Source organism: Rana temporaria, chromosome 11 (assembly GCF_905171775.1).
Source record: "Rana temporaria chromosome 11, aRanTem1.1, whole genome shotgun sequence".
NCBI classification, from domain to species: Eukaryota; Metazoa; Chordata; class Amphibia; order Anura; family Ranidae; genus Rana; species Rana temporaria.
The window spans coordinates 161,843,380-161,857,973 of record NC_053499.1 but is presented as its reverse complement, the minus strand read 5'-3'; the positions used below and the strand labels follow the sequence as shown (position 1 = coordinate 161,857,973).

Below are 14,594 nucleotides of genomic sequence, written 5' to 3'. Positions count from 1 at the left end.
TACATTATTCAACTTTCGTCAGAGCTGCACACTGTGTTTTCTTTCTGCAGACCCCCCCCCCCCCCCCTTTACCTGCATAGGCAGTTTTTTGGTACAGGGGGAATTAGCCCTTTAACTTCTTGCCGACCGCCCCACATACATTTACTGCGGGGCGGCGGTTCCTGTGCGCAGAATCATGTACAGGTACGTGATTCTGCAGTTCTTGGTCAGCGGCGCACATGCGGCACCAGCGACCCACTCTCACTGTTATAGGACGCAGCAGGAGCCAATCATCGAGTCCAGCGAACCCAATGTCTACCGGAACCTGACCGATCGTTCCCGCCAGAGGCACAACGGCGATCTTCCGGCGTAAACAAGGCAGATCACTGTTCTGTGAGAAGGGAAGGTAGTGATCCTGTGTTTCTGCAAAGCAGTGATAAAGATCTCTGTCTTCCCAAAGTACAAACACCTCCCCCCACATCCAAACTGTCACATCTGCTTGTGTTCTCATCCAGACTGTCACACCGTCCAGTGGCCGCTGTTATAACAGATCACATGTGTGTGCAGCATCATGGCAGTTACAGATTAAACAAAGGCCAAGATGGCGGCTTCCTTGTCTGAAAAGGACGGGAGGGTTTAGTTCCACTTTAATAGAAGTTGTTTGATTGTTTTTGTTGTACTGCCAGCTGTTAGTAATTGGGGGGCTCTCCGATCTGATAGTGCCCGATTTGTCCGCTGCAATGTCGCAGTCCCACTATAAGTCGCTGATCGCCGCCATTACTTTAAAAAAATAATTCCATAAATCTATCCCATAGTTTGTAGATGCGATAACTTTTGCGCAAACCAATCAATATACATTTATTGGGATTTTTTTTTACCAAAAATATGTAGCAGAATAAATATTGGGCTAAACTGATGAAGAAATTTGATTTTTTTTAAAAATGTTATTGGATGTTTTATAGCAGAAAGTTAAAAAAATATATATTTTTTTCAAAATTGTTTACAGCGCAACAAATAAAAACCGCAGTGGGGATCAAACACCACCAAAAGAAATCTCTATTTGTGGGGGAGGAAGGACATCGTCAAAACGGCCGCGCAATTGTCAGTTAAAGTAACGCAGTGCCGTATCGCAAAAAAATGGCCTGGTCATGAAGGGGGGGTAAATCTTTCGGGATGCGAGCAGGTTAAGGAGTGACATCATCACCAATCGCAGCCGCCACACAAATGACTGCCGCCAGCAAAACTACTTTTATTGTAAAAAAAAAAAATGTCCAAATATATTCAGACAGGAAATAATATAAAACGAATTCTTTATTTCTATATAATAAACTGTTTTCTGTATCTCAGATTGGTCCAGGTAACAAAATGGCTGCTGGTGTTGTCATGGTGACAGGTCCTCTTTCATTAGGACAGCAGCTCATACACTTGTATTGCTCTCCAGCGGCCTCATGCGACCATGAGCGGTATTACACCTTCTGTTCTCCAAATAAGGGGGGAATTCCCAGCATGCCGCTGTTCTGTCATATTTCCCAACTCGTCAAATTCTCGAGTTGGGAAAATATGACAGAACGCCGCTTAGCGTGTGACGGCGTTGTTATGCGACGCGAACGCGCTGACGTCAGACGTTGTTTGTTGTTGTTGCTGGGTGGCCGCTGAGAGGGGAAAGATGGCGGCCCACTGGAGCAGCGAGAACGTGGTGGTGGAGTTTCGGGATTCGCAGGTCAGTGGGAGCCGGGAGAAGGAAGGGCCGGCCGGAGGAGGGCTGACTGAGGGGCCCCGCGGCTGAGCTGGGAGGTGTCACGGGCCGCAGGGGCTGACAGGGGGCTGGGGGAGGTGTGCGCATGCGCAGTGCTGCTAGTGAGCCTGGCTTTTGGACATGGGAGGGGGTGTGGAGTAAAAGCGTCTTAAGTCCTGTAGTAGCACACAGGGGCCCCCGAGAGAGGTGTCACGGGGCAGGAGATGGGGGGGCCTGGGAGAGGTTGTGCAAGAGAGGAGACGGGGGGCCCCGGTAGAGGTCGTGCAGGAGAGGGGACGGGGGGCACCTGGGAGAGGTCGTGCAGGAGAGGGGACGGGGGACACCTGGGAGAGGTCGTGCAGGAGAGGGGACGGGGGGCACCCGGGAGAGGTCGTGCAGGAGAGGAGACGTGGGGGCCCCGGGAGAGGTCGCCCAGGAGAGGGGACGGGGGGGCCCCAGGAGATGTCGTGCAGGAGAGGGGACGGCGGGGCACCCGGGAGAGGTCGTGCAGGAGAAGGGACGGGGGGCACCCGGGAGAGGTCGTGCAGGAGAAGGGACGGGGGGCACCCGGGAGAGGTTGTGCAGGAGAAGGGACGGGGGGCACCCGGGAGAGGTCGTGCAGGAGAAGGGACGGGGGGCACCTGGGAGAGATTGTGCAAGAGAGGAGACGGGGGGGGCCCCGGGAGACATCGTGCAGGAGAGGGGATGGGGGGGGGGCACCGGGAGAGGTCGTGCAGGAGAGGAGACAAAGTACAAAGGCACCTTAGAATGACTGCCCCCCCCCCCCCCCCTCAAGTAGAGAGGCACCCTAAGATGACTGTGCCCCCCTCAAGTAGAGAGGCACCCTAGGATGACTGTGCCCCCCTCAAGTAGAGAGGCACCCTAGGATGACTGTGCCCCCCCACAAGTAGAGAGGCACCCTAGAATGACTGTGCCCCCCCCCTCAAGTAGGGCCGCCCTAGAATGACTGTGTCCTCCCCAAGTACAGAGGCACCCTAGAATGAAGCAGGCTTCCAAAAGTAGAGTAGTCCTAAAATGATAGTGTGCCCCAGAATTAGTCATCCTAGAATGACTGTGCCCCCTCCCCCTGAAAGTAGAGACCCCTTAGAATATTGGTGACCACCAAAGGCAGAGAGGCGCCCTACAATGACCATATCCCCACAAAAGTAGAGGCCCCCTAGAATGAGATGGCGTTCCTTAGGAGTGGGGAACACTGTAGTCTGAGTCGGGGTTCCCCTGAATCGGATTGTATTGAAGATTTCTGTCCCTGGGATCAGTTCTACAAGTTGGGGTGACATTCAGTTTGTTAATGAGAACCGATCATTCGATCCCATGTAAGACGAGTTCTATTCATCTCTTTTCCTCCAGGCAACAGCGATGTCTGTGGACTGTCAGGGGCAGCACGCCGTGCTTTCCAGGTGAGTCTCTTCTCTTTGTATTCTATAACGCGGTTTGCTCCTCGCTGGTCTCTTCCTCCGGTTTACAATTCAGTGACCTCTGGAAAGTGGATGAATTTGTTGTCACCTGATTTTAGTATACTGGTCTGTGCCGGTCCCACGTGTTGGGTAACCGGTGTCTTTTTTATTTTTATTTTTTTGTAGTTTCAACAAATCCCCTATTCCAGGGCTCAAAATGTCAAGTCCTACTAGCCAGGCCTTAAGGGTTACTGGCCACCAGTTGCCCCGCCCCACCCCACCCATGCCCCTCCCCTAGGCAGGCCCTCATAAATTTTCTCATAAAATTGCACTTAAATGTTTTATGCAGAATTAAGTTACAAAAATGAAATATTAACAACTTTACCTGTGCCCCCCGCCAGTTATGGCCTCGCCTGTGCCCCCCGCCAGTTATGGCCTCGCCTGTGCCCCCCGCCAGTTTTGGCCTCGCCTGTGCCCCCCGCCAGTTATGGCCTCGCCTGTGCCCCCTGTCAGTTATGGCCTCGCCTGTGCCCCCCGTCAGTTACGGCCTCGCCTGTGTGCCCCCCCCTGTCAGTTACGGCCTCGCATGGGACTGCCTACACGGCATGCTGGGAACACCTGTGCATCCCCGTTCCGGTAAACACGCCCCTCCCATGGGGTACGGATTCATACCCCCCCCCCCCCCCGTGTGAATGAGGCCTAAGGGTGAATGGAATATTTAGCTCCATTATGTTTCTAATTTGGGGACCACTGTACCCCTCTTTATTGTTATTTGGGTGTGTTTTATTATAGGAGTGTTACAGATTGTAGTTTAGGATAAGTTTTGGATTTCTTGTAAAGGCACTTTGAGTGAACATAAGTGATTTACCCCGAACACTGCTCTATTCCACCGCTAATATATACTCTGCATTGACCTTGTATATCGCTTCTCTCTCTGAGGACTCCAAGTATTTGAAATGGCGTTGGCCGGGAATCGAACCCGGGTCAGCTGCTGGGAAGGCAGCTATGCTTACCACTGCACCACCAACGCAAAAGTAGCATGTCTCTGTAGTGTGAGAGGAAACTCAAAGTGCCTTTACAATAAATCCAAATTTATCCTAAACTACAATCTGTAACACTCCTATAATAAAACACACCCAAATAACAAAGAGGGGTACAGTGGTCCCCAAATTAGCAACACAATGGAGCTAAATATTCCATTCACCCTTAGGCCTCATTCACACGGGGGGGGTATGAATCCGTACCCCATGGGAGGGACGTGTTTACTGGAACGGGGATGCACAGGTGTTCCCAGCATGCCATGTAGGCAGTCCCATTGCTGTCAACTGGGGTGCAGTGACTGTACCCAATGTGACATCTGTGTGGGTGCCGGTGCACGGCCCCGAACGCACCCAGGGTGCGTCCGTGCAACTGCACCCACATGGATGTCCTTTTTGGGGTTAATGCAGTCCCCACACAGGGTACAGATTCATACACCCCGTGTGAGTGAGGCCTTGGACCTCTCCATGAAGGACCTCACTGGTGGGAAGAGTTCTCATTTCTCCAGCAGAGAAAAGAAAAAGCTAAAGAAAGCTGGGAAGACTTCTCCCGCCTCTGAAGACAAACAGAGTTCCAACCTCCACTTATAGCCGGTCCAACACCTGCCTCAAAAACATACTGGCCTTCAACCTCCTCTTATAGCCAGTCCAACACACGCCTCAAAAACATACCGGCCTCCAACCTCCTCCTTATAGCCGGTCCAACACCTGCCTCAAAAACATACTGGCCTTCAACCACCTCTTATAGCCGGTCCAACACACGCCTTAAAAACATACCGGCCTCCAAACTTCACAACATAATCAATTACTTTATGTCAATCGACAATACATAGATCAAACATATAACCTGTAAAAATGTGCTTGAGATGTTGGTGGTAAACAGCCTGCTAGGCCCGGGGGAACCAAACCAAGTCCTCCAAAAGCTGGCTCGTATCCAAAAGTTGCCAAGAGTGTAAATGTAGACATTAAGCTTTAAGGTTAATCAAAATCTCACATTCTAAAGGGAAAGGTAGAACAAGGGGAGGAGTATGGAAGAGGCAGAGAGGGATGGAAACTTGCGGGTAAGGAAGGGTGTGGGGGTTCCCCCCAACCCTCACCCCCTTCTTCCTCCAACCTTCCCTTCTCCCCCCTTTCCTCCCTCTTCCATACTCCCCCTTTGTTCTACCTTTCCCTTTTAGAATGTGATATTTTTGATTAACCTTAAAGCTTAATTTCTACATTTACACTCTTGGCAACTTTTGGATATGAGGCAGCTTTTGGAGGGTTTGGTTTGGTTCCCCTCGGGCCTAGCAGGCTGTTTACCACCAACATCTTGGGCACTTTTTTTTACAGGTGATTATGTTTGGGCAATGTATTGTCGAACCTTAAAGCTTCTGCACAAGCTGCAGGAAGGTAAATAGAGGGCTGATGGGAAGACCCTCCGGTTACTGGAGTGGCAGCCGCCACCAGTGTAGGGACCTGTGTTGGAACAGCCGTACCTGGCCCCTGGGAGGGTCCCTCAGACTTTTTGTTGAGTCTTCTTCTAGGAACAGCCAATTGTCTTGTTTATCCATCTAAATTGATAGTTGGTGATTCAGAAGCTTCTTATGAGAATCTTTTAAGAGATTGATGAAGTAGTGGATTCCTGTCATGATGGCTTGAAATGAAGATCCTCTCCCTCATATTCACTAGCAAATCGTCCTCTTCTCATCACCTAGTTTAACTTTTCTTCCAACATTTTGGCCATCTTCAATCCCAAGAAAGCTGCACCCCTCCCATTTAAGTGCAATCCATCACTACTATAAAGATGGCAACGGCCTGAAAAGTCAGCCCAGTTCGCCATGAAGCCAAACCCTTCCTCCCTGCACCAGTTCCTCAGCCACTTGTTAAGTACCATAAGCTCTTGCTGTCTCTGTGGTGTGGCTCGAGGTACAGGCAGTATTTCAGAAAATATTGCATTGGGGGACCTTTTCTTCAATATGGCCCCCAAGTCCCTGAAATCATTTTGTATGGCGCTCCATCTTTCTCGAACTTTGTCATTGGTACCGATATATACCATGACAGCTGGGTCCTCTCCAGCGCCATCCAATAATCTGTCCATGCAATCTGCAATGTTCCGAACCCGAGCGCCCGGGAAACAACATACTGTTTGGCGATAATGGTCTTTGTGACAGATTGCCCTCTGTATTCTTCCAATAACTGAATCCCCTACCACTAGTATGTGCCTATCCTTTCTGGTAACCTTGCCTCCATCTTCGTCACATGCTGGTGAATTCTTTTCGTGACTGTCACATTCTTGAGGGGTCTCATTATGAACATCACATTCTGCAGTAGTCTGGTTGTGAACGTCGTCACATTCTGCAGTAGTCTGGTTGTGAACGTCGTCACATTCTGGAGTAGTCTGGTTGTGAACGTCGTCACATTCTGGAGTAGTCTGGTTGTGAATGTCGTCACATTCTGGAGTAGTCTGGCTGTGAACGTCGTCACATTCTGGAGTAGTCTGGTTGTGAACGTCGTCACATTCTACAGTAGTCTGGTTGTGAACGTCGTCACATTCTGCAGTAGTCTGGTTGTGAACGTCGTCACATTCTGGAGTAGTCTGGTTGTGAACGTCGTCACATTCTACAGTAGTCTGGTTGTGAACGTCGTCACATTCTGCAGTAGTCTGGTTGTGAACGTCGTCACATTCTGCAGTAGTCTGGTTGTGAACGTCGTCGCATTCTGCAGTAGTCTGGTTGTGAACGTCGTCACATTCTGGAGTAGTCTGGTTGTGAACGTCGTCACATTCTGCAGTAGTCTGGCTGTGAACGTCGTCACATTCTGCAGTAGTCTGGCTGTGAACGTCGTCACATTCTGCAGTAGTCTGGCTGTGAACGTCGTCACATTCTGCAGTAGTCTGGCTGTGAACGTCGTCACATTCTGCAGTAGTCTGGCTGTGAACGTCGTCACATTCTGCAGTAGTCTGGCTGTGAACGTCGTCACATTCTGCAGTAGTCTGGCTGTGAACGTCGTCACATTCTGGAGTAGTCTGGTTGTGAACGTCGTCACATTCTGGAGTAGTCTGGCTGTGAACGTCGTCACATTCTGGAGTAGTCTGGTTGTGAACGTCGTCACATTCTACAGTAGTCTGGTTGTGAACGTCGTCACATTCTGCAGTAGTCTGGTTGTGAACGTCGTCACATTCTGCAGTAGTCTGGTTGTGAACGTCGTCACATTCTGCAGTAGTCTGGTTGTGAACGTCGTCACATTCTGCAGTAGTCTGGTTGTGAACGTCGTCACATTCTGCAGTAGTCTGGTTGTGAACGTCGTCACATTCTGCAGTAGTCTGGTTGTGAACGTCGTCACATTCTGGAGTAGTCTGGTTGTGAACGTCGTCACATTCTGCAGTAGTCTGGTTGTGAACGTCGTCACATTCTGCAGTAGTCTGGTTGTGAACGTCGTCACATTCTGCAGTAGTCTGGTTGTGAACGTCGTCACATTCTGCAGTAGTCTGGTTGTGAACGTCGTCACATTCTGCAGTAGTCTGGTTGTGAACGTCGTCACATTCTGCAGTAGTCTGGTTGTGAACGTCGTCACATTCTGCAGTAGTCTGGTTGTGAACGTCGTCACATTCTGCAGTAGTCTGGTTGTGAACGTCGTCACATTCTGCAGTAGTCTGGTTGTGAACGTCGTCACATTCTGCAGTAGTCTGGTTGTGAACGTCGTCACATTCTGCAGTAGTCTGGTTGTGAACGTCGTCACATTCTGCAGTAGTCTGGTTGTGAACGTCGTCACATTCTGCAGTAGTCTGGTTGTGAACGTCGTCACATTCTGCAGTAGTCTGGTTGTGAACGTCGTCACATTCTGCAGTAGTCTGGTTGTGAACGTCGTCACATTCTGCAGTAGTCTGGTTGTGAACGTCGTCACATTCTGCAGTAGTCTGGTTGTGAACGTCGTCACATTCTGCAGTAGTCTGGTTGTGAACGTCGTCACATTCTGCAGTAGTCTGGTTGTGAACGTCGTCACATTCTGGAGCAGTCTGGTTGTGAACGTCGTCACATTCTGCAGTAGTCTGGTTGTGAATGTCGTCACATTCTGGTGGAACCTCCGTGTGGACGTCACATGCTGGTGGCGCCTCTGTGTGGACGTCACATGCTGGTGGCGCCTCCGTGTGGACGTCACATGCTGGTGGCGCCTCCGTGTGAACGTCACATGCTGGTGGCGCCTCCGTGTGAACGTCACATGCTGGTGGCGCCTCCGTGTGAACGTCACATGCTGGTGGCGCCTCCGTGTGAACGTCACATGCTGGTGGCGCCTCCGTGTGAACGTCACATGCTGGTGGCGCCTCCGTGTGAACGTCACATGCTGGTGGCGCCTCCGTGTGAACGTCACATGCTGGTGGCGCCTCCGTGTGAACGTCACATGCTGGTGGAGCCTCCGTGTGAACGTCACATGCTGGTGGAGCCTCCGTGTGAACGTCACATGCTGGTGGAGCCTCCGTGTGAACGTCACATGCTGGTGGAGCCTCCGTGTGAACGTCACATGCTGGTGGAGCCTCCGTGTGAACGTCACATGCTGGTGGAGCCTCCGTGTGAATGTCACATGCTGGTGGAGCCTCCGTGTGAACGTCACATGCTGGTGGAGCCTCAATGTAGCGTTCATATTCTGTCTCGCTCACTAGGGCAGTCCTGCCTTGTGAGCCGTCTCTGCAGTAAATACTGCGTACATCTGCAATAAGAAAAGAAGAATCCGGTTTAGCACTTTCACCTACATTATTTATATATATATATATATATATATATATATATAAACATCAAATTATACAGAGAAAAGTTCAAAATTCCAGTGACAATAAATAAACCCAACATCACAGGGATCACTAATGGTGGCCTTCCTATAAAAATTCTGGTTGCCTGGCAGTTATGCCGACCCACTAAAATGAATGGAGTCAGAAAGGGAACTGATTCTTAATTTTCATGTGCGGGGGAGTCATCTGCAGTCTCCATCATACACTTCTATCTGCAGCTCTCCCTGTGTCTCCTCCTCCCCCCTCACCCTCCATATACATGTCTCCATCCTAGGCTGCTATCTGCAGCTCTCCCTGTGTCTCCTCCCCCCTTTGCCTGCCATCTCTTACTATCCCTGATCTGTTCATCCCCTCTGTCACATAAAAAGCTGCATCCTAGTGCCTGTGCTCTATAAACAAAAAAACATTTCTACTTGTATTACAATGTATCCATCTTGGTCTCTGTTTAATCTTCAACTGCCATAATGCCACACATGTGATCCTTTATGACAGTTTGATTGAGAGCACAACCAATGTGACAGTTGGCATTCCCAGCATGCCGGGAATAGAATTTTTTTTTTTAACTGTTAAATCTATGGCTTTCCTTCCGCTTTATACCGGTAGAAAACGGTTCTTTTTTAAATAACTCACAGGCACTCGGATGCAGCTTTGTATCTGACAGAGGGGAGGATGTAAAGATCGCATAGAGGCTTAACAATCACTTTAATATCTCCTCCCCCTCCCTGTACATGTCTCCACCCTGTACATGTCTCCTCCCCCTCCCTGTATATGTCTCCTCCCCCTCCCTGTATATGTCTCCTCCCCCTCCCTGTATATGTCTCCTCCCCCTTCCTGTATATGTCTCCACCCCCTTCCTGTATATGTCTCCACCCTGTACATGTCTCCTCCCCCTCCCTGTACTTTAATATCTCCTTCTGTTCTAAAACTCTATGAAAAGGAATCATTTTGGGGTGAAGGTTCCTTCGATCGATGAGTGTAGGTGACTTATCCATTTTGTATCGATCACTATCCGTAGTACTTACCAATCTCTGTGTCGGTATTCCGGTGATGTCCTTTGGCTTTACAGCCGGATCCGAAACATCCAACGACGGCTCTGATACAGCCGCGTACCAACGCCCGGGTCCTCTTCATTTTGGAGGGCTTTTTGGGGGTATCTGCAGGCTGGTCACTGATAACTCCTCCTTCCATAGCCGCCCTTCCTTTGCTGGGCTTCTCTTTGGTGTTTTTCAGAGAAAAAAGCTTTTTACATTTAAATTGTCTCATTATTAAGAAATAAAGAAACACTCTTTAAATGTACAATAATAGAAATCTCAATGAAATCGAATCGAATGAAATCGAATCAAATCGCAAGAAAAATCTCAGGAGAGATTAGAAACACGTCTTCACTGGTCAGTGAACACTCAGCGACTGCTGTCTTCTCCTCCGCACCGCCTTATATTCGCTCAGCTGATGACCTCAATGGTAACCATGGCAACAGAAGCCCTCTCTGCACCGCCTTGCTCAGGCTATGACATCACAAAGACCTTTTTTTTTTTTTTTTCAAAAAAAAAATAACTGCCAATTTTTCTTAAAGGAGCCACGTCCTTATTTTTTTACTTTTTTTTTTTATTTTTTTACTTTGTGAATTCAGCCTGTAGGATCAGTATACGGATCTAATAAGGAGGCGGCTCCCTTATGAAGATGTTATTGTGAATGAGATTTAACCCTTTCAGTCCCATGGCTGAAATAAAGATCTCTGTTCTTATAACATCTTTTCATTTATTTTCTCGTTATTACACCCCAATTATTTCTCTATTTTTAACCCTTTCACTACGAAATCATATATATATTTTTTTAAAGTTATAACCCTTTAACTGCCAAACCAATAGTCCCCCCCCCCCCCCCATTTGTTACATTATAAATAAAGAAAATCCTGTTTATTTTTAGTGTTGCATGGAGTGGAGAGCGATTATTAAAACCTGTCGGGCTTTTTCCTTTAAAAAAAAATGTCAGTTATTTTATTTATTTATATATTGAGTCATCGTGAGTTGTTGTTTTTGAGTTCTCTTGAAGACTCAAAAATAAAAGACGGTTTTTCTTAAAGCGGGAGTTCACCTGAAAAACAATTTTTAACATTAGATTGAGGCTCGTTTTGTGAAGCAGAATCGGGTGTTTTTTTTAAAATCTAAGCAGTACTTACCGTTTTAGAGAGCGATCTTCTCCGCCGCTTCCGGGTATGGGCTGCGGGACTGGGCGTTCCTATTTGATTGACAGGCTTCCCGACGGTCGCATACATCGCGTCACGAGTAGCCGAAAGAAGCCGAACGTCGGTGCGGCTCTATACGGCGCCTGCGCACCGACGTTCGACTACTTTCGGAAAATCGTGACGCGCTGTATGCGACCAGTCGGAAGTTTGTCAATCAAATAGGAACACCCAGTCCCGCAGCCCATACCTGGAAGCGGCGGAGAAGATCGCTCTCTAAAACGGTAAGTACGGCTTTGATTTAAAAAAAAAAACACCCGATTCCACTTCACAAAACGAGCATCAATCTAATGTTAAAAATTGAGTTTTTGGGTGAACCTCCACTTTAACCACTTGTTCACCGGGCAGTTAACCCCCCCCCTCCTGCCCAGACCAACTTTCAGCTTTCTCGCTCTTTGGATGACAATTGCGCAGTCATTCAACGCTGTACCCAAATGAAATTTTTATCATTTTTTTCCCCACAAATGGCTCCATTTCTTGTGCACATCTGTGGTTTTTATTTTTAATTAAATTTAAATAGGACCGATTTAAAAAATAAAAACAATGTTTTATATTTAGTGGGAATGCTTCAGCAGTCCCACTATTGTTAGTTTTTTTATTTATCTTTAATTTTTCTTAAAATTTGATTCCGTACGTATTTTGGCTCTGCTTAACCTCTACATACTTTCAGCTATTAAAACCATTCAACTTTTAAAATGTTCAGCTCTTTCAGCTAATGATGGGAATTCAACTTTTTTTTCTACTATGTATTCTTTTTAAAATATTATGCTTTTTAACACTTTTTTTTTTTTTTTTTTTTATTGAAGTCAATGAGAGCATGTGACAGTTTTTGATGGGGCATTTTTTTTGGCGGTGGCAGTTTTTTTTTTTTTGATCAGGACCGATGTCCCTCTGACAGCCGCCGGCTTTTTATTTTTCTCCTCATGCTGATTACCGGCTCTGTTTATGTCACATGATCAGCTGTCATTGGCTGACAGTTAATCACGTGGTAAGGTGTCCGCATTGACCCCTTACTCCGATCTGTGATCAGCCGAGTCTCATTGACTGGCTGATCAGTGCGCGCCGCGCAGGCCGCCCAGGTTACAATGTGTTCTTCTATCTCTCAGTCCATATTTGGACATTTTGTATAATTTTGTCTACAATATGTTGCACCTAATCCACTTGCTTTGTCTCTCCTTACAGTCGGCGGTTTCTGTACATTGTGAATTTGGACACGCCCACGGAAGGTCAGCGCAAAATCTCCCGGCAGAGCAAGTGGGACATCGGCACGGTGCGGTGGAACCCCCATGACAGCTACGGACATTTCTTTGCTGCCTCTGTAAGTCCTCCCTGCCCCTGAGGATAGAATATGCAGCCATAACCTTATTATTCTTCCAACACAAGTCCAGTTTATTGTATAAGGATAACAAAATAATTACATCCAAGTACAACTTTTCTACACAAGTCTTCAAGGCATATGTGATCAGTAAAACGCAGATGACCTGCGCATCAGAACTAATGGAATCGATAACCCAAATCGTTTTGCACAGAGCAGCCCCCAATCCTCTTCTTCTCGGGTCCCCCGCCGGTGCTCCTGGCTCCTCCCTGCTGAGTGCCCCCATAGCAAGTCACTTTCTATGGGGGCACTCGCCTGGGATCACTTCTGAGCCTCGCTGTCTGACACGGGCAGTGGGACTCGGCCCCGCCACCTGCTTACTTGTCAATGGCTGTGTGGTGGGTTTTTTTTTTTTGGGTGTGGGAAATTTTAACAACTCCTCCCAATGACCCCCCCCTTTTTTTTGGGGGGGGGGGGTGGGTTTGCAGGGGTAGGCAACCTTAACCACTTCACCCCCGGAAGATTTTACCCCTTCCTGAACAGAGCACTTTTTTTACAATTCGGCACTGCGTCGCTTTAACTGACAATCGCGCGGTCGTGCAATGCTGCACCCAAACAAAATTTGCGTTCTTTTTTCCCCAAAAATAGAACTTTCTTTTGGTGGTAGTTGATCACCTCTGCTGTTTTTATTTTGCGCTATAAACAAAGCGATAATTAGAGAAGAGGAGGATTCAGGCTGCTCTGCCTTGTTTATTGTTATTTTTAGAGGAGAGAAAAAAAAGACTCGGTTCACACTGCAGCGATGTGGGAACCCTTCGAATCCATTACTGGTATCCGCATCGCATTTCTTTCAACGGCGGTTTACACAGCCCAATGCGAACTGCTGGCAGTGTCAATACAAAGTTCATGACACCTACAGATTGGTTTGTATATCGCGGTATGGACAGTCAATTCGAACAGAAATCGGATCGCATGGGTGTGAACCTGCACGAGTTCGGTCCGAATCACATGCGGTGTCTGACATCGCGGCAGTGTGAACCGGCTCTAATGCATAAAATGCATTAAGATATAAATAAAATAAAAAATAATCTTCTGTCTTTCAAAGCACTTTAAAGTGGAGGTTCACCCAAAAAACTATTTTTTAACATTAGATTGAGGCTAAGTATGTGAAGCAGAACCAGGTGTTTATTTTAAAATCAATGCTGTACTTACCGTTTTAGAGATCGATATTCTCCTGCCGGATCCGGGTATGGGCTGTGGGACTGGGCATTCCTACTTGATTGACAGCTTTCCGACGGTCGCATACATCGCGTCACTAGTTCCCGAAAGTAGCAAAACGTCGGTGCGCAGGCGCCGTATAGAGCCGCACCGACGTTCGGCAACTGGTGACGTGCTGTATGCGACCGTCGGAAAGCTGTCAATCAAGTAGGAATGCCCAGTCCAGAAGATCATACCCGGAAGCGGCGGAGAAGATCGCTCTCTAAAACGGTAAGTACTGAATTTATTTTAAAATAAACACCCGATTCTGCTTCGCATAATTAGCCTCAATCTAATGTTAAAATTTTTTTTTCGGGGGAACTCACGCTTTAATGGTTGTGTCATCTCTGTGAGGTGACCTTGGGTGTTTTGAAAGGCGCCTATAAATAACATGTATTTTTTTTATTATTGTTTTATTATAATATATATATATATATATATATATATATATATATATATATATATATATATATATATATATATATATATATATATATATATATATATATATATATATATATATATATATAAAAAAAAAATTGTTGCAATAATATGGAGGACACACATTGTGGGGTTTTATACTTTTGAACTTCACCTCCCAAAAATAAGATCTGCTCATTCTTTATCAGTCGCTGTATCTTTTGTCTTCTTTAGAGTAACCAACGAGTGGACCTGTACCAGTGGAAGGATGGGACGGGGGACATCGCCACATCTCTGCAGGGACACACTCGTGTTATCAGGTTTGTGGAAACTTTTTTTATTCTAAATTTTTTCTCCTGTTTGCATTTAGTACATAATTGTAAGGATCTTAACGGCAAACAGTAAGGCTGCTGTTGATTTAAAAATGTT

At 47.2% G+C, this 14,594-nt stretch overlaps 1 protein-coding gene and 1 non-coding gene across 3 annotated transcripts in view; one reads left to right on the top strand and one right to left on the bottom strand.

Moving 5' to 3' along the window:
* The first annotated feature begins 1,533 nt into the window (after positions 1-1,533).
* WDR59 (WD repeat domain 59) overlaps positions 1,534-14,594 on the top strand; it is a 49,016-nt gene continuing 35,955 nt past the window's right edge. The window contains exons 1-4 of one of the 2 annotated variants that reach the window (XM_040329595.1): positions 1,534-1,699; positions 3,083-3,132; positions 12,356-12,491; positions 14,400-14,485. In XM_040329595.1, coding sequence (XP_040185529.1) covers positions 1,646-1,699; positions 3,083-3,132; positions 12,356-12,491; positions 14,400-14,485 — 326 coding nt within the window. In that variant the 5' untranslated portion in view covers positions 1,534-1,645. The remainder of the gene's footprint in view (positions 1,700-3,082; positions 3,133-12,355; positions 12,492-14,399; positions 14,486-14,594) is intronic. The other variant, XM_040329597.1, reaches the window with a different exon arrangement.
* TRNAG-UCC lies at positions 4,088-4,159 on the bottom strand. Its single transcript has one exon. It is a non-coding gene; the product is annotated as a tRNA-Gly (tRNA).